This window comes from Sorex araneus, chromosome 2 (assembly GCF_027595985.1).
Source record: "Sorex araneus isolate mSorAra2 chromosome 2, mSorAra2.pri, whole genome shotgun sequence".
NCBI classification, from domain to species: Eukaryota; Metazoa; Chordata; class Mammalia; order Eulipotyphla; family Soricidae; genus Sorex; species Sorex araneus.
This window is the reverse complement of record NC_073303.1, coordinates 35,767,214-35,791,060: the sequence shown is the minus strand read 5'-3', so window position 1 is coordinate 35,791,060 and position 23,847 is coordinate 35,767,214. Positions and strand designations below refer to the sequence as shown.

The following is a 23,847-nucleotide window of genomic DNA, read 5'->3' as shown; positions in this document are numbered from 1 at the left end:
AGTTTGGGGTCTGTTGCATTGGGTCCTGTCTGTGCAGCCCGGAGAATCTCTTGGCGGCGGCGGGGGGGGGGGGGGGTGGTGATGTCTGACACCCCCAGGACGGGAGCCTGCCTCACCCGGGATGAGGAGAGTGTGAGTCCAGGGTGCTGGATGGGGTGTGAGGCTGCCTTCTCGGGCCCACAGGGACAGGGACGAGAACCAACAAGAACCAAGCCCAAAGGCAGGGTGGGCGGCGAGGCCGGGAGTGGACAGTGCTGCCAGCCCAGGCCACACTGGAAGGTGGACTCCAGACCTGCCGTCAGCACCCCTTGCTCAGCAGCTCCGGGCTCCGAGGGGCAGGACAGGACGCTGTGACGTGGGGCTCGGCGGCTGGACCTGCAGCCCGTGACCAGTCCCCCCAAGGGGGATGTGACAGGGCGGAAGAGGTTCGTCTCCAGCCTGATCTCTCGTCCACTCAGATCAGCTGCCGTCCCGGCTTCGATACGGGGCTCACAGGGGCTGCCCCAGGCCGCCCACCCGGCACGGGGGTCTGGGGGCTGCGAGGGGCCTCGCTGGGGCTGACAGGGACACCGGCCGCCTATACCCCAGTGGCCAGCTTGTTTGTTCCCAACAGGAAATCGATGATGTCAGAAACACGAGATCCCTCCGCAGCCCCGATCAATAGACCCTGATTAATTCAGCTCTGGCTGTTGGGTAAATTTGCTGCATCATAATTAGGATTATTAATTAAAAAAATAGGAAATCGATTGGCACAAATTAAACTGGGGAGGAGTCCCAGGGGGAGCTTTGACATTGCTGGGGCAGGTGCTCAGGGACTCTGCACGCCTGGCCCTGGCCCTCGGCCCCTGGGCCCCCATGGTGGGCATCCAGCCTTCAGGCCTCACGTTCAACAAGGAGAAAGCCCGGGGCCCCAAGCGGCAGCACTTTTTAACATGCAAAAAAGTTTAGAAGCAAACATTCCTGCTCGTCATTGTGCTTTCTCCTGCATTCCGTCTCCCCATCGCTGCACTGTCCACATGGGCTTTGTCGAGTTGCACGTTTTTCTCTCCATAGCATGACACAGTCCTGCCCCTTTACACACCACTGGCTTGTCCCTTAGAATGGCTGCATAGTATTCCACCACCTCCCGGCCCGCCCTGGCCAGCTCTCACTGTTTTTGGTGGTCTGCGTTGTTCCGTGGGGAGCTGGCAGCGGAAGTGCTGAGCTCACAGGGCCACTTGGAGGCTGACCTTGGGCTTTCCCCAGAGTCAGCATCAGCCCTGGGCGGGGAGGGGAGGGAGGCTTCCCCCGCCGCAGAGGGGGGAGCACTCTAGGGCTGAGGGGCTCGTCGGAGTGGCCAGTGCTCAGCCATGCCAGACCTGGTGGGGCGGCAGAGCTGTGGGGAGCCAGGTTCCTGCACACAGGCTGCCGGCCCCTGAGTCCCACGCTCCTCGGGGGGCCTGGGCGACCCCACACACAGTGGCTGTCTCTCCCTTCCCCAGTGCCTCATTCCCGCATGGCCGTGATCCCAGGCTCCAAGACAGCCCGGGAGGGAGTCGGGCCTGCCCCAACCCCACTCCTGTTGCCGTCGCCCCATTCCTGTCCATCCTCCTGCTTCCCGGGGGCCTCTGAGTGCCTGTGGTGGTCCCGGCCAAAAGCGTCCACTGATGAGTACAGAGGCCGAAACCCCCAGTGAACAGGCAGACCCCCCTCCTGCACCCCAAGGTGGGTCCCGGCACCCCCATGGTGTTCCTCTGACCCTGTTCTCCAGGCAGCATCTTCATCTTCCTCCTCTGGGTGCTCTGGCATCAGGAAAGGTGGCAAAAGCTCTGTGACCCCCCCAGGGCAGGGCCCCCTCACCCCGCACCCCACCTTGGTAGGCACCTGAGCGTGCCCGTAACGCAGGGGCCACCAGCATACACAGCCTCTCGCTCCCGGCCAGAGAGAAGTGACCTCTGTGCTGACGCAGAGGCAGCCCCTGTGCCCAGCTGGGTGTCCGCTGGCCGGGGTGGTCTCTGCTGCCCAGAGCCGCCCCGCCTTGGAGTACACCCGGCTCCGCATGGGGGAGAATCGTTTCCCAGCCTCTGCGGCGCTGGCCCACGCCCGAGAGATCCCTTCCAGGGTCGTTCACAAAACCAAACCTGCCAGCCTTTCCCTCCTGGGATTCCCGCCTGGGAACCTGGGGTTCTGGCAGCACCAGATGCGGAGCTGGACAGACCCACGTCCCCGGGATGCCTCGTTGGGGAGGCCCGGGCCTGGGCTGTCCACTGCAGGCCCCCGCTGGCCTCCATGCCTTGTCCTTCCCTTCTCTGCCATCTCCCCGCCTACCCCACCATTTGCAGGCCTCCAACCCCCAGTGGAGGGGGCCCTGAGGACACCCCCTCTCCCGAGAAGGAGGCCCTTGTCCCCAGGACTCTCCAGAAGCACCACCCAGGGACCCGCTGTGCCGGTAATTCAGGGCACTCTCGTGCCATAAACAAAAGTTAGTTTGAAGTGTTCTCTAACCAACTTAATTACCGCCAGCCCCCTCCGGATGCTCCTCCCGGCGACTGGAATATTAATCTGCGATTCAAAGAGTCCCCAGGCACAGATCGCGCCGCCACACGTGCGCACGCGTCAGTAATTAAGACCGAGAGTGAACAAGGCTCCCGAGGAGCAGAGATGCCTGCCAGGGTCAGGGGGCGCGCGGGCCCCCCACTCCCCCAGTGACCTGGCAGGCCCCCGGGAGGGCAGGAATCTGGGTTTTGCTGCTTCATGTGGTGTAGAAAGGTGAGACAGCGAACAGTTGAGACAGACAGACAGACCCAGAGCCAGAGAAACAGAGAGACAGAGCGGACGAGAGGGGAACTGTGGGCACAGCGGAGAATTCTGCCCAGGAGAGCGGGACCAGCTCTAACCCCGGTGACCGTGTTTGGGTGGGTCACTGTTCTCTGGCCACGGGGACCTGCCCCGTGAGGAAGTGGGGGGCTTCCAGGTCAGAACTGAGGCCTGTGGGCACACGTGTGTGTGTGTGTGTGTGTGTGTGTGTCCGAGTGTGACCACTCACCTGGGGTCAGTCCACATATGGATGGGCTAGTCCCTAGGCAGGCTGGAGCGATAGCACAGTGGTAGGGCATTTGCCTTGCACGCGGCCAACCTGGGTTAGATTCCTCCGTCCCTCTCGGGGAGCCCAGCAAACTGCCGAGAGTATCTCGCCCACACAGCAGAGCCTGGCAAGCTACCCGTGGCGTATCCAATATGCCAAACACAGTAACAACAGATCTCACAATGGAGACATTACTGGTGCCCGTTCGAGCAAATTGATGAGCAACAGGATGACAGTGACAGTGACAGTCCCTAGGCGAAGCTGTGCGGAAGCTTCTGGCTGGCAGACATGTCCACTCGCAGGCCTGAGCGTCCCTTGGCGAAGCAGCACCTTCCCTGGGTGCCCCTGAAGCCGGAGACACCCCACACAGCAGAGAGAATATGGCAAGGTGAGGGGAGGCCAGACGCCCCCCCACAAGCTCCAGCCCTCCCTCCCTGAGGTGTGGGACCCAAACCCCCCTTTCTGGGTGCCTGAACGGGGCGCCCATGGGACTGGCCTTGGCAAGCTCACCTCTCTGTGCTTGCTTTCCTCCTGGGCTTTTCTTTGCAGGTTATTTAATGTCACTCAGATATCTTATTCCTGAGACACAGACTGGAACAAAAGGTGGAATGACAACAGCAATTAATTTTCCCGTTAAAGAAGCTGGTGGTGGGAAGAGGGCCAGGTGGGTGCCGGGAGGCTCAGCGGATCACCAGGGTTTTGCCGTCACAGCCCAGAGTCCCGGGAACCACCTTGCTCATCAGGGAAGGGGGTTTCGCTCGCACCTAGGCCAAGGCGAATGCCAGACCCCTTTATTGCTAGCTCGAGCTAGGGTCCAAGTGTCATCCAACACAGTGGTGTCTTGACAAGGACCCCAACTCCGAATTCTATAAGGTTTGGTTACTTAACAGCATTCTCCCAGGAACTGGCAATATGTTTCCAATTCTGGTCCCTGTCCTGTCCCGTGACTCCAGGGACCAACACTATGTTTCCAATTCTTGGTCCCAGTCCTGTCCTGAGACTCCACTCCCTCGGCCCTCTCTGCTTGGCTGGGCGCCACTGCCCGTGCCCCCTGCTCTGATACATTGTTGCCATGGGGCGGCTTATCTGCCCAGGGTGATACTGTTTCCTGAGAAGTCAGGGCTTTCTGATGGGGGAAACCGAGACTTAGGCCTGCTGAGTTTCAGTCTTAAGGAGGAGCCTGTCATGGCTCCACTTCAGCCTCACAGGGGTCGGGGAGCAGAAGCCTGGTGCGTGGCAGAGCCGGGCAGTAGCCGGAGGGGTGGACCAGGAACTCCGACGACAGCTTTCGTTTCCTCTTGTGCCTTCACCCATCCCTGTCTCCTCTGGCTGCTGCTGGCCGTGCTGTGCAGGCCGGGCACCTGTCCGGGTGGCCACACACATGGGCGCTGCCGGGACTCGAGTTCCTGGTGGCCACACTTGAGCTGAGTCAGTGCGAGCCTGGCTTCCTGGCCGCGGTGCGACAGGGCTTTTGGGTGGTGGCACCCGCCGGGCATCGCATCCCTTCCTGCAGAGCTCACGCGTCTGGCTCTCGTGGGAATCGCAGGCAGCAGGAATGCCAGGATCATCCTCTGTTCATGTGGGCACCGGGGATTCGAACTATTTCCCCGGGCCCCTGAGCCTCCTGGCTCTTGACATTGGCGTCTCTTGGCAGTTTGAGGTCTCTCTCTGCCCATCCTGCCTCCTCCCCGCCCAGGGCGGCAGCATGAGGGGCAGGAGCGATGATGACCCTCCAGTCCGGGTCCCGCTGAGGTCAGGAGTCATTGTCTTGCGAGTGATGAATTTCAGAGCTCGGGAAGGTTAAATCGGCACCTCTGGATGAAGCAGCGCTAAGTCCTTTGTCCTTTGTCGTCTGAGATGCCGCTCTCTTCTAAGCAGACTGGTGGACACGGTTTCTCTGCGAGCCGGGGGTGGGAAAGGGAAGTCGGTGGCCAGGGTGGCCACTGGATGGGGCCCCTCTTCCCTCCACTGTGTGGCCAGGTCAGCAGCACAGTCAGGGTGGGGAGTGGCCCTGACTCTCAGCACTCTGACCGGCTGGACTCTGCCCCTTCCCAGGGTCCCTGAGGACCGGCCACCATCACAGCCTGGGCATTTAGAGCTGCTCCACTGCCCAGCTCTGAAAGCCGCTGGTGCCCGCACATGTCACCGGCCAGCCTTCACCAGAAAGCTTTTGTCCACCCACAGGGAAGCAGCCGGACAGTTTCTCCCCAAACTCTCGGGTTCTTCAATGCAGTCTCTCCCTCTCCCTCTCTCTCTGTCTCCCTCCCTCTGTCCCTCCATCCATCTCTCCCTCTCTCTCTGTCTCTCTCCCTCTATCCATCTCTCCCTCTCTCTCTGTCTCTCTCTATCTCTCTCCTTCCCTCCATTCCTCCCTCTCTCCCTCCCTCTCTCTCTCCCTCCCTCCATCTCTCCCTCTCTCTCCCTCTTACTCCCTCCCTCTCTCTCCCTCTTTCTGAGGGACTCTCCCTCAGTCCCTTCCACCCCCTCTCTCCCTCCCTCTCCCTCCCTCCTTCCATCCTCCCTTTCCTCCCTCCCTCCCTCCCTCTCTCCTTCCCTCTCTCTCTCCCTCCCTCCCTTCCTCCCTCCACCTCTCCTTCCTTCCCTGTCTTCCTCCCTCAGTCTCTCTTCCCTCCCTCTCTCTCCCTCCCTCCCTCTCTCTCTCCCTCCCTCTTTCTCTCTCCCTCCCTCTTTCTCTCTCCCTCCCTCCCTCCCTCTCTCCCTCCCTCCCTCTCTCTCTCCCTCCCTCTTTCTCTCTCCCTCCCTCTTTCTCTCTCCCTCCCTCCCTCCCTCTCTCTCTCCCTCTCTCTCTCTCCCTCCCTCTTTCTCTCTCCCTCTCTTCCACCCCCTCTTTGTCTCTCTCTGTCTCTCTGTCTCTCTGTCTCTGTCTCTGTCTCTCTCTCTCTCTCTCTCTCTCTCTCTCTCTCTCTCTCTCTCTCTCTCTCTCCCCATTCCCCCCCTCAAGTCCAGGAGCAGGAATCCTATGAGAAACCAAGTAGTGGCTGAATTGTACCTACATGTGTTTCCCAGGCATGTTTGCATGTTCGCATTTCCTCACCGGGTACAGTGATTCCCATCTGAGGGGCCAGAGAGATAACACAGCGGGGAGGGCACCTGCCTGGCACACGGCTGACCCAGGTTCAACCCACAGCAACTCATCTGGTCTCCTGAGCTCTGCCGGGAGTGGCCTCGGAGCGCAGAGCCCGGAGTGAGCCCTGAGCTCTGCCGGGAGAGCGGGGGTGCAGGGCCGACAAACGATGCTCTCCCCCTGACGGAGGAGGGATCACTGCGAGGTCGTGAGGGTCACTGGCCGTGGGGTTTTGGTGTCCAGGCCCGGGTTGGACACAAAGACCAGCAGAGCGTGAGGCTGAAGAAGGACTGTCAGGGGAGCCGAGTGCCGGGAAGCCCCGAGCAAAGGGCTCTGTCCCTCTTTTTGACCACCGTCAGCTTTGGAGGCGGAAGCGTGATTTGCGTCCTCGAGAGACGGGAGTGGAGGGGACGGTCCAGTTTCCCGCCAGCTGTGCCTGTGGCTGGGGGCTGAGGGCTGGGGGAGAGAACTGCCGCCAGAGAGCCCCGAGAACTCAGCTTCTCCCGAGGCCTGAGCTCTGCCTGGGAGCCAGTGCGGGCCCCACCGCGCATATTCCCGTAGCATCTGCAGGGGATGGTCTTCCCCACATCGGTCATTCCAGCCAGGTCGGGACTCAGGTTGCAAAGGAAGGGGGGGTGGGGGGCAGCTTCTCCTTAAAATTAGCTCTGAGTGGGCTGGAGAGGGTCAGCAGGGAAGGTGCTCGCCTCGCACCTGGCTGACCCAGGCTTGATCCCTGGCCCCCTGTATTGTCCCCCAGGCACCACGGAAGTGGTCCCTGAGCACAGAGCCAGGAGTAAGCTCTGAGCGCTGCCGAGTGTGGCCTGAAAACCAAAATATAATTTTAAAAAAAAATGTGTGTGCCATCGTAGGGGGTAAAGTAGCATGAGACACACCCGCCACCCAGAATGAAGACGCTCATGGCCCTTGTTCCTCTCCTTGCTGTGAGCAGGGCTCGTACCCCTGCCACGGGGGGGCTCGCTGGGCTTTGCATATCACCTCCTGGCTGTCCCCAGGGGGTGATATTCCTTTAGTCATGGATGTAGGGGCTTTCTGAAGTGCTCACTTGGTGCTCCCACAGTGCTCTCACGGCTCACTCAGCCTCACCGTGCTCTCACTGTGCTTGACGTGCTCACACAGTGCTCATCCCTGGTGCTCATCCGCAGTGCTCACAGGGCACGGCCTGTAGTGGGGTGGGGGGGCTCACACTTGCCGGTGCTTCCCCCAGGAATCTCTGTGCTGGGGGTTCCCCAGGGGAGCCCTGAGCCGTGGGGACCGAGCACACAGCCCGACACTCAGGAACGACTCCCCAGGCCCCGCAAGCCCTTTCTAAAGAAAGGAAACGACGCAGGAGCATATGGAGCCTCCTGTCCCCCCTCTTCCCTGTCCCCCAGCTGCCACAGTCCGTGAAAACCCTTCAGCCCCGAACATTCTGCGGGAGCCCACCGAAGCCCCCCTTGCCCAGCCCCCTCATTAGTGATGAGAAACCAGGGTGTGGGGGGCAAACCAGGGTGTGATCGGGTCCTCAGTGCGGGTGGAGGCCACCCTCCGACTGTCCCTGGCCTGTGCCCCCCGGAAGCCAGAGCTGGGGAGTCTCCAGCGCCAGGGACGTGGCCCCCGGCGGGGGGAGAGGCCTTGACCCCGAATCCCCCCGGGAGCCATGGGAGCAGGGGAGCGAGAGCTGCACACTCAGGGAGACCGAGCCCTGCCTTCCTCGGCTCAGGTGGGAGCCAGTGGCCGCCCGGGTGGGGGAGCAAGTTCTGGGGAGACGCAAGGCCCCGGGGGACCTCCGGCTGCTGGGCCTCAGGCACTCGCACCTCAATATTTCCCTGTGGCGCCCAGGAGGGCTGTGCCCTTGGCAGTGACCTCCTGAGGTTGGTCATTTGGGAGGTGACTCTGGAAGTCAGGCCGCGCCGCTGGGGCTAGGGGAGAGGCAAGAGGGGGTGAGGCAGGACCCCCAGGGCTGCTCCGCTGACCCGCTGGCAGATGCCGGCAACTTAGCCCCCAGCGGCTTCTCCCGCTCTTCAGCCAGCCCCTTCCAGGGCCAGGAAATTTGTCTTCTGAGCCAGGAGAGGGACCTGGGGACTCAGGGACAGCTCAGAGCTCAGGGCGGGGGAGAGACCAGCCGAGGAGTTTCCGCCCTGCCCATCCGGGCTTCTGCCTGCGGTTCTGCTCCTATAAGGCCAACCCCGAGGCGTGTTCTAGGCTCTGCACACACCCTAGTCCTTGGTGTGTCCTTGAACAAGTCTCTGATTCTCCACCTTCCAATGGGGAGAACGGGGGTCTGTGGACAGGTGTCAAGTGTGAGAGCACCGGCTTTGCATGTGTGAGAGCATGGGCTCCATCTCCAATGCCGTGCGCCCCAGGTAGCACTGGGGAGTCTCCCCACCCCCTCTACACACACACACACACACACACACACACACACACACACACACACACACACTCCATCAGCACCACAAAGACGGCGGGCAGAACAGGAAATCATGTCCTGGACAGATACCCAGAAATCGCATCCTCCTTTTCATCTTCTGTAAAGTCACCTGTCAGATTATTTTAGTTCATTTTATTTTATTTGTTTTAGATTTTGTGTCGGGGCTGGAGCAATAGCACAGCGGGCAGGGCGTTTGCCTTGCACGCAGCCAACCCAGGTTTGATTCCTCCATCCCTCTCGGAGAACCCAGCAAGCTACCAAGAGTATTCCGCCCACACGGCAGATCCTGGCACGCTATCTGTGGCGTATTCAGTATGCCAAAAACAGTAACAAGTCTCACAATGGAGACATTACTGGTGCCTGCTCAAGCAAATCGATGAACAACAGGACGACTGTGCTCTAGTGCTACAGATTTTGCGTCATGCCCAGCGGTGCTCAGGAATGACCCCTGACCATGCTCGTGGGACCAGATGAGGTGCTGGGACTTGAACCTGTAGTACCCCGCTGGTTCATCCTCAGAGATTCTTGTTTATTTTAAAATTTTATTTCAGTCCCCATGTTTCACAATGCTCGCAGTGATGGGGCCTCCTGCATCCAGCAGTCTCGCCCCAGACTGTTTCTTTCCCCCACTGTCTCAGGGCCCCCTCCACCCCTCTCCCTACCATAATAAGCTCAGTTCTGTGCAACAACTCACAAGTTCTAGGACTCAGCACCACTTGTTGTTCCCTTCCTCTGCTCCTTCCTGTCCCACCTGTGAGGGGTCGTTCAGTGTCTTCCCCTCTCCTTCCCGCTAACTCCTCTCAGCGTGCTACTCTGCAGGCCTATCCACGTAGTGGGGAATTGCATGATTTCATCTTCCTCATTGCTTACAGCTGAGTGACAGCCCACTGTGTCCACATACCATCATTTCTTTATCCACTTGTCAGTTCTTGGACGCGTGGGTTGTTCCCGGGCCTTGGCTACTGTGAATAGTACTGCAGTGAATAGAGGAGTGCAAATGTCTTTTTTTACATAATGTTTGGACCCTTGGGGTGGATGCCAGGAAGTAGAAGTGCTGGGTCATATAGAAGCTCAATTTGTCATATTTTTTTTAAGGAGCCAGAGCAGTAATGCAGTGGGGAGAGCACTTGCCTTGCATGAGGCTGAGCCAGGCTTGATTCCCGGCACCCCAAATGGTCCTCCAAGCACCGCTAGGAGTGATTCCCGAGTGAGTAACACCTGAGCACTACTGGCGTGTGTGCCCTTACCCCCCAAAAAAGCATCTGTGTTGTTTCCCAAAAGGTTGATGTACTCGACATTCCCACCAGCAGAGGCTGAGGGCTCCTCTGAGAATCTTAGCTTTGGAATCTGCAAATATGCCCCCCCCCACCCGGGTCCCGATTCTTCATATATAATGGCTGTGATTTGTGGTCTCTTTAGTCTCACAGGCTCGACACTGAGCGATCCCATTTCATCATCTACTACCCTACCCGGCAGGGGCCATGGTTTTAAGTTTTCATCCGGGAGAAGAAACTTAGACATAGAAAGTTCTAGTCAACTTGCTCAAAGACATCCTCCAGAATCAGAACTTGAACCCAGGCCCATTGGCCATGGCACACCATTGAATCTTGAATCTTATGAGTTCCACATTTGAGACAGACCCACACTGGAGCCCCCAGGGTCCACACCAAACCATAAGCGTGTGTGTGTGTTGGGGGGGGGTGGGTATTGTGGGGGCGGGGGCAGACCCACCCCCGCCGGAGCCCTGTGTGATGGCTCAGCCTCTGTTGGCTCAGCTTCACCAGCCCCCCCTGTCCCAGAGCCGGAGGAATGACAGGAGGCCAGCTAGAACTCAGGACGGAGTTAACTTTGCCTGGAAAGCCGGCACCAGCTCCCCAGCCAGAGATGGTTTGAACCAGGCACTCACTAAGCTGCCACCCCGTCTCCCACTGCCTGTGTGGGCAGGAAGCCCCGGCACAGACCTGCCTGCTTGGCACCCAGGCCCGCTCTCAGCACCCTCCGGATCCTTCTCCCCTCCTGCTTACTGGGCCCCAACCCCGACTGGGGGCAGGAACGGCCTCGAGCACCAGCTTGGGTACAAAGGCGCTTTGATCGTGCCCCTAACTTGGGCCAGGCCTGCTTTGAAGGTAAAATGCTCTCACAGGCACAGAACTGGGACCCCGCTTTTCAGGAGTCCAGTTCCGAGGCACCTTGCTGCCCTGCAAGCACACCCCGGGCGTCGGCCTCTCCTAATGTCCAGGCTTCTTTGGCAACCAGCCCTGGAGAGGGAGATGAGAGTGGAGGAGCGGGGAGCAGGGGAGAGGCAGCCAGGAGGGGAGGGGGGCCAGGTGGAGCCCGAGATCAGACAAAGCCTCTGCAGAGTCTCCTGCCTCAGGGGGCACGTCTAGGGCCCGGGTTCTTGCTGTGATGAGCTCTGATGCAGTCCTGTGCCCCAGCCTGGAGAGCACGCCCTCTTATTACCCTCCCTCCCCTACTCCCATCAGGCAGGCCCGCCGGGTCTGGAGGTTCGGGCTGTGCCCTGCAACACGCAGAGACAGTTCACAGAGGCATGAGGGGGGGAGCAGAAGCTCCAGACCCCAGACACTCCTGGACGGGCCCCTGCTGGAGTCAGGTAAAGGTCCCATGAAGCTTAATTCCTATGTTCACAAGAGGGTCTGACAGCCTTGGGGCTATATCACTGTATCACTGTCATCCCATTGTTCATCGAGTTACTCGAGCGGGTGCCAGTAACATCTCCATTCGTCCCAGCCCTGAGATTTTAGCAGCCTCTCCTTACTCATCTTTCCCAATGATTGGAGGCTCTTTCAGGGTCAGGGGAATGAGACCTGTTATTGTTACCATATTTAGCATATCAAATATGCCACGGGGAGCTTGCCAGGTTCTGCCATGAGAGTGAGATACTCTCGGTAGCTTGCCTGGCTCTCCGAGAGCGGCCTTGGAGCTTGTTGGTTTTATTATTTCCCTGGACCTCATCGCCTGGGGCCCTTCCCTGTCTACCTGCCCGCCTGCTTCAGGGCCATGGGGAGGTTCATGACTGTGAGTGCTGATTCTGGTTCAGGAGGGTCACAGCCTGTGGTGCTCAGGGATCTTCCGGCTCTTCACTCAGTGGCGGGGCTCGGGGGACCCTATGTGGTGCCAGGGAGGGAAGTCGGGTCTGCTGGGTGCTAGGCCACACCCTAACCCTGGACTATCTAAACACTGACCTTGAGAGATAAAGGCCTTAGAAACAGGGCGTCTCCACCCTCAGGCCAGCCTTCACAGACTCGCCCTGGGCCCCATACACTGTAGCACTGTCGTCCCATTTGCTCAAGGGGGCACCAGTAGTGTCTCCATTGTCAGACTTGTTACTGTTTTTAGCATATCAAATACCCTGTGGGGAGCTTGCCAGGCTCTGCCTTGCGGATACTCTCAGTAGCCGGGCTCTCCAAGAGGGACGGAGGAATCGAACCTGGCAAGGCAAATGCCCTACCTGCCATGCTATTGCTCCAGTCCTACACAAGAAAATTAGTTTGCTGAAAAGCCTTGGTATTCAGGACCAGTGACTGAAAACGCCAGGTCTCATGGGGTCGGGACTGGGTCATCCCTTCCCATCTCCCCACCCTTCCCGGGTCCTGGCTGTCAGACCCACAAACTGCCTCCAGGTGCCATTTAAGCTCATTAACAGCCCTGATCCAGAGACTCACAAATGAATCTCTGAATCGAGCAGCTCGCCGCAGGGATGGTTCCAGACCCCAGTTATTTAAAATTTCAGAATTCCAGGAGTACGTGGCCACAACAGTGGCCGTGCGACACCTTGTACTATTATTTTTTTTTTGCTTTTTTTATTGAATCGCTGTGAAATAGACCCTTACTGACATCTCACACTATCCATAACAAGCTATACAAAATAAATTACTGAGCATTTGCCTGTGGGGCAGGCGACAGTGGTGGTGGGAAAGTCCGAAATAATGGTGGTGAGAAGGTGCAATGGTGGTGGGATTGGTGTTGAAATATTGAATGTCATCAATGATTGTGAACAACTCATGAACATAAAATAAAATAAGAAGAAGCGAACCATCTGCCCTCCCCCTGTTCAGCTGCCCCACCTCTGTCTAGACGTAAATCTGATGCAGGAAACTGAGGGGGTGAGCCCACCACGGCACCCACAGTCGCCCTAACCCTCCTCTGCCGAGACCTGAGGAGCAGCCCCAGCGCCCAGGCCTGGGACAGAGCTGGGGGGGGGGGCTGCACCCCCGCCTGAGTCACTGCTGAGCTCGGAGCAGGAAGTGAGAGATGGACATGGCAGATAAGGCAGGCCGCCCCCTGCAACCCTCTCCCTCCATCCAACGCTGGGGTCCCCCACACACACTCAGGGCTTCTTGTGTCCCTTTTGATGCCCGGCCAAGGCTGTCCAGGGCCCTCTGAAGGCCACAGGCGGTTGGGCTGGGGAGGGGAGCGCAGCCCGGGCTGCCTTTGCTGCCGCCTTTGAAAGTCTCTTCTGAGAGGTGATTCCTTTGTGGGGACATGATTTATGAGGCTTTCTAGGCAAATTGTGGAGATAAATGGTCTTTGGGGCTGGGAAGCTTCAAAGGCAGCGAGGCGGGATCAGAAGGGCCTCATTAGAAGCCCGTGGGAGGGTGGGCGGCAGAGGACGGCCCCTTCTGCGGGGGTGCTGGGGGCGGGCCCCACCTCACTCTGGGCTCCCTCTCCCCAGAGCTGACAGATCTGGGCCAAAGTGCTGGGGTCACTGCTCTTGTCCCAGAGATGGAACACTTTGGAGTGGAGTGGGGTGGGGGGGCCAGGAGCAGCCTGGGACAACCGCAGGGAACACGTCAGTGTCCACACATCCTGTCTGACCTTGGAACCCTCACATCTGTCCTTGGACCCCCAACCTGTCTGTCCTTGGACCCCACATCCTGTCTGCCCTTGGACCCCCCAACCTGTCTGTCCTTGGGCCCCCCAACCTGTCTGCCCTTGGACCCCGCAACCTGTCTGTCCTTGGACCCCACATCCTCTCTGCCCTTGGACCCCCCAACCTGTCTGCCCTTGGACCCCCCAACCTGTCTGTCCTTGGACCCCACATCCTCTCTGCCCTTGGACCCCCCAACCTGTCTGCCCTTGGACCCCGCAACCTGTCTGTCCTTGGACCCCACATCCTGTCTGCCCTTAGACCCCAGGTCCTATCTGCGTTTGGACCCCATGTCCTGTCTGCCCTTGGACCCCACGTCCTGTCTGCCCTCGGAGCCCCCATCCTGTTGGCCCTGCGATGCCCCCATATTCTCCATCTGTGCGTAGCCCGTGGCCCTGATGGGTCGGGAATCTCACTTTGTCTCCAGCTGACAGGGAAGGTCCCTCTCCTCTCTGGACATCTGTCACCTCGGCTGTCTGAGGGCAGCACCCGCCAAGACCCGGCACCCTGCCTACCCACTTCCCACACCCGCTCTCTGTACTCTGAGCATCCGTGGCTAAAGGGAAACAGGCCAGCGGTGACAGGTCAGGGTGACAACACGTCACCCCAAGCCCCAGACATTGAGTCTTTTCTCTGGAAACGCTGCCCGAGGAAGCGCGGCTCGGAGCGAAGGCCTTAGGTGCCCCCAGGCCCCTGCTCTGCTGTTCCACGGCCGGCCACGAAATGTGGCAGCCACTCGACACCACGCCACACAACGTGGCAGCCCCACCTCGCAGTCCCTGGGGCTTGACGCACGAGACTCCACACCTTTGCCCCCTCTCTGAAAGCAGGGGGCCTGCTAACGGCAGGAAATCCTGGGGTGCTGGCATGGTGATGCCTCCAGGTGCTCCTGGGGCCCCCACTCTTCCCTGCAAGCCGGAGGGTGTAACTGTGGGCTCCCGCCGCCCCTGGACTTAGAGGACCACGACGCCAGGGCCCAGCGTCCCGTGCTCCCACCACCCCCGGCTGACGGTTTGGCGTCTGGTTAGAATGGACTCGCGCTGGAGCCGGGTGGGGCTGCAGCGACGCTGAGGCCGGTCGGGCCGGGGGCACACGGCTTGGCTCAGGGCAGTTGAATGGACGGGGGTTCTCTCCTGAGCGGCTCCCCGGCCCTGCTGCTCCCTGCCTGCCCCCCCACCAGCCCTGACAGCGGGGCGCCCCTGGTCTCCCCAGCCCCAGTTTCTGGCACCCACTCCCCTCATTTTGCGGTCCCATTTCCCCTCTGCTTGTCATTTTCCGAACAGCCTGTGGTGGGCCCTACTGTGCCCAGTGACTGTCTGACGGGCCCCACGTGCACCTGCCCCCCCCCCCCCCCCCCGCGAGCCAGACCGAGAGGGGCCAGACCCACAAGAGCAACCAGCTTCTGAGCCAGTTCTCCCGGCTCCGCCTCTCCGGGGAGGAGGGGGGCAAGGCGGGGAGCAGGGAGTGGGGAGTGATCCCTCAAACCGGGGACCAAGAAGGCCAGCCTTCCTCTCAGCTCTGCCCTTTGCAGTGGGAGCATCTTGGGGCCCCGAGGAGGCCTCTGTGGTGACCCGGACACAGTTTTGGCTGCAGACGGCGGGAGAACGTGCAGTGGACAGAGGGCCCGCCGTGAAGAATGTTCTAGCTGGGATCGTGGAGGAGCGATGGTGCAGCAGGCAGGGCGCTGGCCTTGCACACGGCTGACCCAGGTCTGAGCCCCGCACTCCCTATGGTCCCTGAGCACGGAGCCAGGAGTACGTGCTGAGCACTGCCGGGTGTGGTTCCAATTCAACAGAAGCAACGATCGTGCCAGTACTGAGAAACCCCAATTAATTAGTGAGTAACTCCAGAACTCAGGGGTGACAATTCCAGCTCCCCCGTGTGCTCTCACCCCTCATGGAACAAGACGGCACCCAGGGGCCCAAACTACCCCCCGAGGCCGTAAGGAGTGGGTGGAGTCATGGCTCCCACCCCCAGAAGGACAAGGTGGGGGGCGGCAGTGGAGTCCCGCCTCCCCGGGAGTTTCCGGAGCTACAGAGTGAGGTGAAATAACACGGAGAAAGTAACAAGTGTAATAAATAGCTCCTAAGAGCTAATGATGCATCATTATAATCCTGTTCTGTCAGCATCTTGGAGGCTCGGGACTGTGTCAGGAGATTTGGGTTTTAATCTACAGCACCTCAGTCTGTTAATAATTAACTGCAGCCATCCGAGTGGTGGGGAGGGGCGGGGCTGAGTCCCGAGGCTGGGGGCCCGTCAAGTTTTCTTTTACTTTCTTTGAAAAAAAACTTTTTTTATTGAATCATGATGAATTACAAAGTCACAAAGCTATTCATGATTGTGTTTCACGGTATACAATGTTCCGACACCCATCTGTCCGCCAGTGTCCACTTTCCTCCGCCAGTGTCTAGTTCCCTCCGCCAGTGTCCACTTCCTTCCACTAGTGTCCAGTTCCCTCCGCCAGTGTCCACTTCCCTCCGCCAGTGTCCATCCCCCTCTGCCAGTGTCCACCCCCCTCTGCCAGTGTCCACGTCCCTGTGCCAGTGTCCACTTCCCTGCGCGAGTGTCCACTTCCTTCCACCAGTGTCCCCAGTTTCCCTCCTGCCCCTGGCCTGCCTCTATGTCGGGCATGTTTTTCCCTTTTTCTCTGTCCCTTTCCCCTGTGGTTTACAGGGCTGTTGCGGAGAGGGTGAGTTCTCCTTACAAGAGCCGGCTCGCCTCTCTGGACTGTCCCTTCCAGCCAGTTTCACAGGAGGACATCTAGCAACTGAGTGCGGAACTGCACGGCGTCTAGGGCCAGGAAAGATGCCTTTCCCTACTGGCCCTCCCTCCCTCCCTTGCTCTTTCCCTCCCAGGGCTCTCTGCTGGGATGAGTCCCGGTGGTGCTCAGACCCTCCCTGCTGTACTATCTCTGTCCCTAGGGCAGGATTCTTCACTGCATCTTGGTGACATCTGTCCCCTACCCCCGGCTTTAGTGACCACTGAATCCAATATACCGTCTTACAGATACGGAAGCAGGGAGTGTGGGTGTGTGTGGGTGGGAGGCAGCATCGGGTGCCCCGTGCACCCTCCCGTGTGCCTCAGAATGGTCAGAAAAGAAAGGCTCCCCCTCTGAGGAGTGAGTTCCTGGGCTCTGATCGGAGCCGGGCTGTCCGGGGACCTGGCTCCCTGGGAACTTCAGCATTTGTCAGCTGGACTTCAGGCCGCTGCTCCTCCAGGCGCAGTCCCAGGACCTAGCTGTCCCCTGCTTCTTCTTGGAGGGCTCAGGGTCCTAGAGACCAGGGGGAGCAGACCTGGGGGCCAAGAGCCGTGCCTGGAGGGGCTCAGACGGCAGCAGGCTTTCCTGTCCTAAAGGGAAGGACTGTTCAGGGAAGCTCAGGGCCGGTGGCTTCAGGCCTGTGTCTCCCCTGGACCCCCAGTGGCCTCCCCTCTGTGCAATGGGCGGAACCCCTTCTCCCCCGCCCCATGCGCCCCACAGTCCCCCTGACTGAGACCCCTGCACATCCCCGCGGGGTTCATGCCCAGCTGCTGAGCCGTCTGAAGGGACCGAGCCTGGCTCCATCACTCCAGGCCAGTTAAATCCCAACGTGGAGGTGTATTTGGCACTGGGGGTGGGGGTCCCCTGGGATCCAGCCCAGGGTCTTCTTCCCAGGGACACAGCTCCTCCTAGGCTGCCACCTCCTAGGTGACACAGATGTGCCTCTGCCGGACTCAGCCAGCTGGCTTGGAGGAACATGTTGTTGGCCGCACACATGCTTGGAGTATTTCTGAAGCCCTTGAAGAGACCACACGAATGCACCAAAGGCAAATATAATTAGGAAGGAGCGTCTGTGAGAGGGGACAAGAATGTGAGGGGGTGACATCCCAAGGCCAAATTGGAGAGCTTGTGAGGGAATGCAGAGCACCGTTGTCACTTTAATGAACAGAGTTTTTACTTACCTGTGCAGAGTAGATAATTGAGTCGCGTGGGGCTGCCGTTTCTGCCTTTGCTGGAGACAGGGAGTTTCTTCCTGTGAATCCTTTCTCCTTTGTCCCTGGGGGAGCAGTTCTCTGAAACAATGACACTCCCCTGCTTCCTGTACCAGGTCTTCCAAGCCCACTGTCCCTTCTTCCTGACAGTCTAATCATCTCTCGAGAGCCAAGTTGCTTTGCTGTGTTAATCTGCAAACATTTGCTGATTATTTCTATGTTTTCCTCCTGTGATGTAGACACGGCATGTTTTCAGGAGCCCGACCAAATTCATTCACTCGCACAGAAACAGTGGATACCAGTGTCTACACACACACACACACACACACACACGTGCACAGTCTCACACACACTCAAACACCATAAACACACATACATGCACTCATACACACACATTCGTGCATATTCGTACACATGCACACACATGCAAACACACAAACACACTCACATATACACGCATAAACACTCATTCACACGCAAATACATACCCATACACATATGCACACGTATGCAACCACACAAACACAGGCACACTCAGGCGATCACACACCTACACAGGCACACACACGTACACACACTGCCCAGGACTCTGATGCCCGAGGTCAGCTTCACAGAGGGGTCCTTCGCCCCATGCCCCTGCCCTAATCCGCACCTCCACAGCTCCCAGTAAGCTCAGTTCTCTGTTCCCACATCTCTGCCCGCCCAGGGCAGGACAGCCTCTGCCCTGAAGAGCCTGCTGCAACTCCCCCTGCTTCTACTCCCCCTGCTGCAACTTCCCCTGCTGCAACTCCCCCTGCTCCTACTCCCCCTGCTCCTACTCCCCCTGCTGCAACTTCCCCTGCTCCTACTCCCCCTGCTCCTACTCCCCCTGCTGCCACTCCCCCTGCTCCTACTCCCCCTGCTGCAACTTCCCCTGCTCCTACTCCCCCTGTTCCTACTCCCCCTGCTCCTACTTCCCCTGCTCCTACTCCCCCTGCTCCCACTTCCCCTGCTGCAACTTCCCCTGCTCCTACTCCCCCTGCTCCTACTCCCCCTGCTGCAACTCCCCCTGCTCTAACTCCCCCTGCTGCAACTTCCCCTGCTCCTACTCCCCCTGCTCCTACTCCCCCTGCTGCCACTCCCCCTGCTCCTACTCCCCCTGCTGCAACTTCCCCTGCTCCTACTCCCCCTGTTCCTACTCCCCCTGCTCCTACTTCCCCTGCTCCTACTCCCCCTGCTCCCACTCCCCCTGCTCCCACTCCCCCTGCTCCTACTCCCCCTGCTGCAACTCCCCCTGCTCTAACTCCCCCTGCTCTGGTTACTACTGGAGGGGTGTTACCTCCCAGTGGAGCTCACAGTACCACTCTGATGGTTCGGTTCAGGGGTGAACGGGACTCCAAGCACAGAAGGATGTGCTCCCGAGCCCCAAGGTAGGGTTTTCATGGGGACCGGGGTATTTGGGGCTTTTTTATTTCCCCCTTCATTTTGTGACGCCGGGGACACAGGCCACAGTGTCAGCCCTGTGAAATCTGTGCCCACCCATTGCGTCATTCCCCTGACCTGCGGTGAGCAGCGTGCATGACGTAGCTGAGGCCTGCAGAGACGCTCAGAAGCTTTGTTCGGGGCCTGAATTTGGTTCCCAGTGCCACTGACACCCTGGGCACTAAGGGAATGAACCATGAGCACCATCAGATAGAGTTCAAAATAAATTCAATTGAAAAGTACTTGTCACTGATGTTACAACAAAGTCATATCATGTGTCCTGTGATCTATGCGACTTTGACTGCATGCGCTTGGCAAGGAAATGAGAAAACCGTAAGGCAGAGAACAGAGTCACTACTCTCTGCGGGTCTGTGCAGGGGAGCAGTGGGTAGGAGAGGCTGATGCCTGGATCCTCGGTCACCCTCTTTCTTTTTTTTTTTTAATTTTTTATTAGTGAATCACTGTGATGTACAGTTACAAACTTAGGAACTTTTGTGTTTGCATTTCACTCACACAGTGATTGTTTACCCATCCCTCCACCAGTGCCCATTCTCCTCCACCAATGATCCCAGTATCCCTCCCACCACCCCCACCCCATCCCCATCACCCCACCCTGCCTCAGCGGCAGGGCATTCCCTTTTGTTCTCTCTCCTTTTGGGTGTTGTAGTTTGCAATAGAGGTATTGAGTGGTCTTCATGTTTGGTCTGTAGTTCACTTTCAGCTCGCATCTTCCAACCCGAATGGGTCCTCCCAACATCCTCTACTTGTCGGTCTTCCTCTCTCATGGGAGTGAACCTCATTTTCACCAGTCTCTAGAGTAGGTGGAGCATCTGGGGTGATGTTTGACTTAATTCTGCATGTGGGTGGATACCTGGGGGTAGCGGGAACAGGGAATCAGAGGACCTCCTGAAAATAGCAGCAGCATCGGACATCAGCCACTGGACCTGGGTAGACAAGTCCTCATCCCGAGATCCAGGATGCTCATGGCAAGGTGCGCACAGGCCGTGCTCATGGCCAGGTGCTCAAGGCCAACACTGAGCTGAACCCCAGGCACCTCCTCATCCCACTCACCTCCTCCTGTCCTCGCAAAGCATCGAAACCCAGAATCATGAGAGGAGCAAAGCATCGAAACCCAGAATCATGAGAGGAACAAAGAGCAGCTGACATCTCCCTCTTCCTTGAGGGTTGTACCTGGGGCCTCGAGCATGGGAGACAGCACCCTAGCCACTTTCTCCCCTTCAGGCGGGAGGGAGACCAGCATTCGCAGGTCTCAGCCAGGCAGGTGGCCACATGGCACTGTCCCCAGTCCCCCACGCTACTTCCAGTGCCTGCCTCTCTCTCTCTCTCTCTCTCTCTCTCTCTCTCTCTCTCTCTCTCTCTCTCTCTCTCTCTCTCTCCCTCTCTCTCTCTCTCTCTCTCTCTCTTTCTCTCTCTCTCTCCCTCTCTCTCTCCATTTGTTTTCGGGGCCACACCTCCTGGCAGTGCTCAGGGCTTACAGGAGACCCTATTCAGGGGTCACTCCCAGTAGGGTTTAGGGGAGCATGTAGGATGTCGGGGGTCGAACCCAGGTCAGCTGCATGCAAAGCAGGCGCCCTGCCTGCTGTATTATCGGTCTGGCCCTGAGGTGCTTCTCTTCTCCCAGGCCTTTCCGGAGCCAGGTGCACCCTCCGCTGGGCTGTCTTGGAACCTTACTGGCCTCTCACTGCCTGTCCTCAACCCCCACGCCTACCCCCACCTCTGCTCCCTGGCTGTAGGAAGGGCTCGAGTGCCTCCCGGGCCAAGCTGGTGCCATTGGGCAGGACACTGGGGCAGCTCTGCCTCTGGCGCTGTGGGGGGGAGCACTTTCTGCCAAGCTGGTCCCAGCGCCTCTGGGCGACAGTTATACCTCTAAGGGGTCTGGAAGGCCGTCTGTCACCTCCAGGGAAGCATTTCTTTGTCCTGCTACTTCTGAAGCTGACCACATTAAAAGCAGTGAGGTGCATGTGAAGATGAAGCAAGGAGGGTGTAGGCAGTCCTGGAGGAGTGAGGAGAAGCGGGGAAGGAGAGAGGAGGGCGGGGGCAGGAGAGGGCAGGACTCAGAAAACAGGTGCAGAGAATGAGACCCGAGGGAATGAGATTTTCAATGGGAAAATGAATGAATTTCAGGTCCCAGAGAGGAGTGGGGCGGGCCAGAAGAGAAAGGGTGTTCTGAGAGGACCGGATGCAGCCAACTACGAGCTGTTAATGACTTGGGCTCCAGAGAACCCATCCAGGGCCGGGATTGGGGGACAGAAAGTCCCCTTTGAGTCATGTGATGTGGCCGGAAGCTTCTGGCCCGCCTGGAACATGGTCATCCTGGCTCTGTGGACCTTGGGGTACTTAACGGAGGCAGTGGTCTTGCAACACAATCTCGCGGAGGAGTGCCAGCGAGAAGCTGTGCAGACATGGGAAGAAATGCCACCAACCCCAGCCCAGGGGAGCCCACCAGGCGGGGAGTCCAGCCCTGACCGTGTCCTCTCTCCTGCTCTCTTGCAGGCTGCGACAGCGACCACTGGGGTCCGCACTGCAGCAACCGCTGCCAGTGCCAGAACGGCGCCCTGTGCAACCCCATCACCGGCGCCTGCGTGTGCGCGGCCGGCTTCCGCGGTTGGCGCTGCGAGGAGCTCTGCGCACCCGGCACCCACGGCAAGGGCTGCCAGCTGCCGTGCCAGTGCCGCCACGGCGCCAGCTGCGACCCACGCACGGGCGAGTGCCTCTGCGCGCCCGGCTACACCGGAGTCTAGTGCGTGAAGGGGCGGGGCGGGCTCTGGTGGGAGGGGTCCGGTGCGTGAGGGGGCGGGACGGGATTGGGTGGGCGGAGTCTAGCGCATGAAGGGGCGTGACAGGCTCCCGTGGGCGGGGTCTACTGAGTGAAGGGGCGGGTTGGACTCGGGTGGGCGGGGTCTAGTGCGTAAAGGGGCGTGGCATGATCTGGTGGGCGGGGTCTAAGGTATGGAAGGGGCAGTACGGCTTCAGTGGGCGGAGTGTGGGAACAGGAGCCACCCCTCCCCTGCGGCCCATGGCTGGGGTGCTGGCTGCTCAGTCTCCTGCACTCCTACCCCAATCCCTACTGAGACTCAGGAAAACTACTTTCTCACGGGGATCCCACCCGCACTTGGATTCCCGCCTAGTAATCTACACTCCTCGGGCTGACCTGGGCCTGAGCGGACGAGGGCACTGGGCAGAGGTGCAGAGATTGAGGACTTGATCTGTTCCACTCCTGCCTTCCCCGCCCGAACCTCCACATCCTCTGCCTCCAGTGCCCTGGCGCATTCTCCTTGACAGGGCACCCCCAAAGCCGGACGGCCTCAGAGACAAGTTCCACCTTTTTATCCCCTCACCTTTGAAACCTGCCCGTAGCCCTGGACTGTGAGGGTCACCCAAGGACTCCGGGCAGTCACTGCATGGAATGAGGGTGCTGCTGCCCCCGCCCAGCTGTTTCCCAGGGGGAAACAGAGGCTGTGACGCTAAGAATGTCCTGGACCCGTCCTGTAGCCAGGAGCTTTCCAAAGCCTGAAAGGTGGGGGGCATGTCCAGACCCCCTCTCTGAACCCGAAGTCCACAGGCCTGGGGTGCCGGCTGTCTCCCTGCCTTTGCGGAGCTTCCTCCTGCCTGCAAGCCCTCCCCTCCCCCCAGAGCCACCCTCCCCCCTTCCAGTTCCCTCTCCTGGGAGCTCCAGGTCTTCCCTCCCATATTGGATGGCTCTTATAGGTCACCCCCTGCAGGACGTGGAAGCAGGACTGGGGCCCCAGCTCAGCTCTACGCCCTGCTTCCCCTCTGCCCGGCCCGGCCTGTGCCCAACTCAGGTCCCCGTGGTGGGGAAAGGCTCACCCTCCGAGGGGAGCCAGGACCAAACCTGCGGCTTCTAACCGCCCTGCTTTCCCATGCAGCTGTGAGGAGCTGTGCCCGGCTGGGAGCCACGGGGCTCACTGTGAGCTGCGCTGCCCGTGCCAGAACGGGGGCGCCTGCCATCACATCACCGGGGAGTGTGCCTGCCCCCCGGGCTGGACGGTAGGTGGACCTGCAGTGGGGGTGCCCGCTCACATACACCTCTCCCTGACCCTTTCCCTTCTCTGTGTGCAGGGGAGTTATTAGTCACTATCGGTGGTGCCACGGGCACTGCTGTGAATCCCCGCTCTGCTGTCCAGTGCTGGTCATCTGTAGGCAACTTGCTTACCCTCTCTGAGCCTGAGTTCCCCAGGGTGCAGGGAGTGGAATTTCCCAGGAGCCTGTCTCAGGACCTCTCTCTCTCTCTCTCTCCCTCCCTCCCTCCCTCTCCCTCCCTCCCTCTCCCTCTTTCTCTCTCTCCGCTCTCCCCCACCCCCTTCCCTCCTCCCTCACTCTCTCTTGCTGTTTCTCTTGCTGTCTCTCTTGCTCTCTCTCATCTCTTTCTCTCTCCCCTCCCCCCTTCCCTCCTCTCTCTCTCTCTCTCTCTCTCTCTCTCTCTCTCTCTCTCTCGCTTCTCTCTCTCTTGCTCTCTCTCGCTTCTCTCTCTCTTGCTCTCTCTCGCTTCTCTCTCTCTTTCTCTCTCCCCTTCCCCCCTTCCCTCCTCTCTCTCTCTCCCACTCTCTCTTGCTCTCTCTCTCTCTCTCTTTTCCAATGTTGCAGACAGGGCTGATAGCGGGAGGCAGGGGGCAGTCGGGCAGCTGCTATTAAACTTTGCATTCCTGGCCTCCACCCTGACGCTCACACGCCGACATTGCAGCTTCCTGGGCCCCCGCCTGGGGTTTTAGTAGGAGTTCCAGGAGCTCCAGGAGGCTTCTTCATCCACAAAACCATTAAACCTCTCCCTTCCTCTTGGCCTGGGTGTGGGGGCTCTGGGGCTCAGACGAGGCTGTGCATGTCTGGAACCCCTCCACAATGCCCGGTCCTGCCGCTTCCTGCCTTCTGTGTCCCTGCTGACGGTCTCAGAGACACAGACCCGGCCTGAC

The 23,847-nt window shown here is 59.3% G+C and overlaps 1 protein-coding gene across 13 annotated transcripts in view; it reads left to right on the top strand.

Moving 5' to 3' along the window:
* Nucleotides 1-23,847, top strand: part of MEGF11 (multiple EGF like domains 11) — a 312,084-nt gene that overhangs the window by 220,196 nt on the left and 68,041 nt on the right. For all 13 annotated transcript variants that reach the window (XR_008628643.1, XR_008628645.1, XR_008628644.1 and 10 more), the window contains exons 6-7: nucleotides 21,413-21,659; nucleotides 22,807-22,927. Coding sequence is in view for 10 of the 13 variants with exons in the window: in XM_055128576.1 (XP_054984551.1) it covers nucleotides 21,413-21,659; nucleotides 22,807-22,927 (368 nt within the window). In the remaining 3 variants the exon portion in view is untranslated. The remainder of the gene's footprint in view (nucleotides 1-21,412; nucleotides 21,660-22,806; nucleotides 22,928-23,847) is intronic.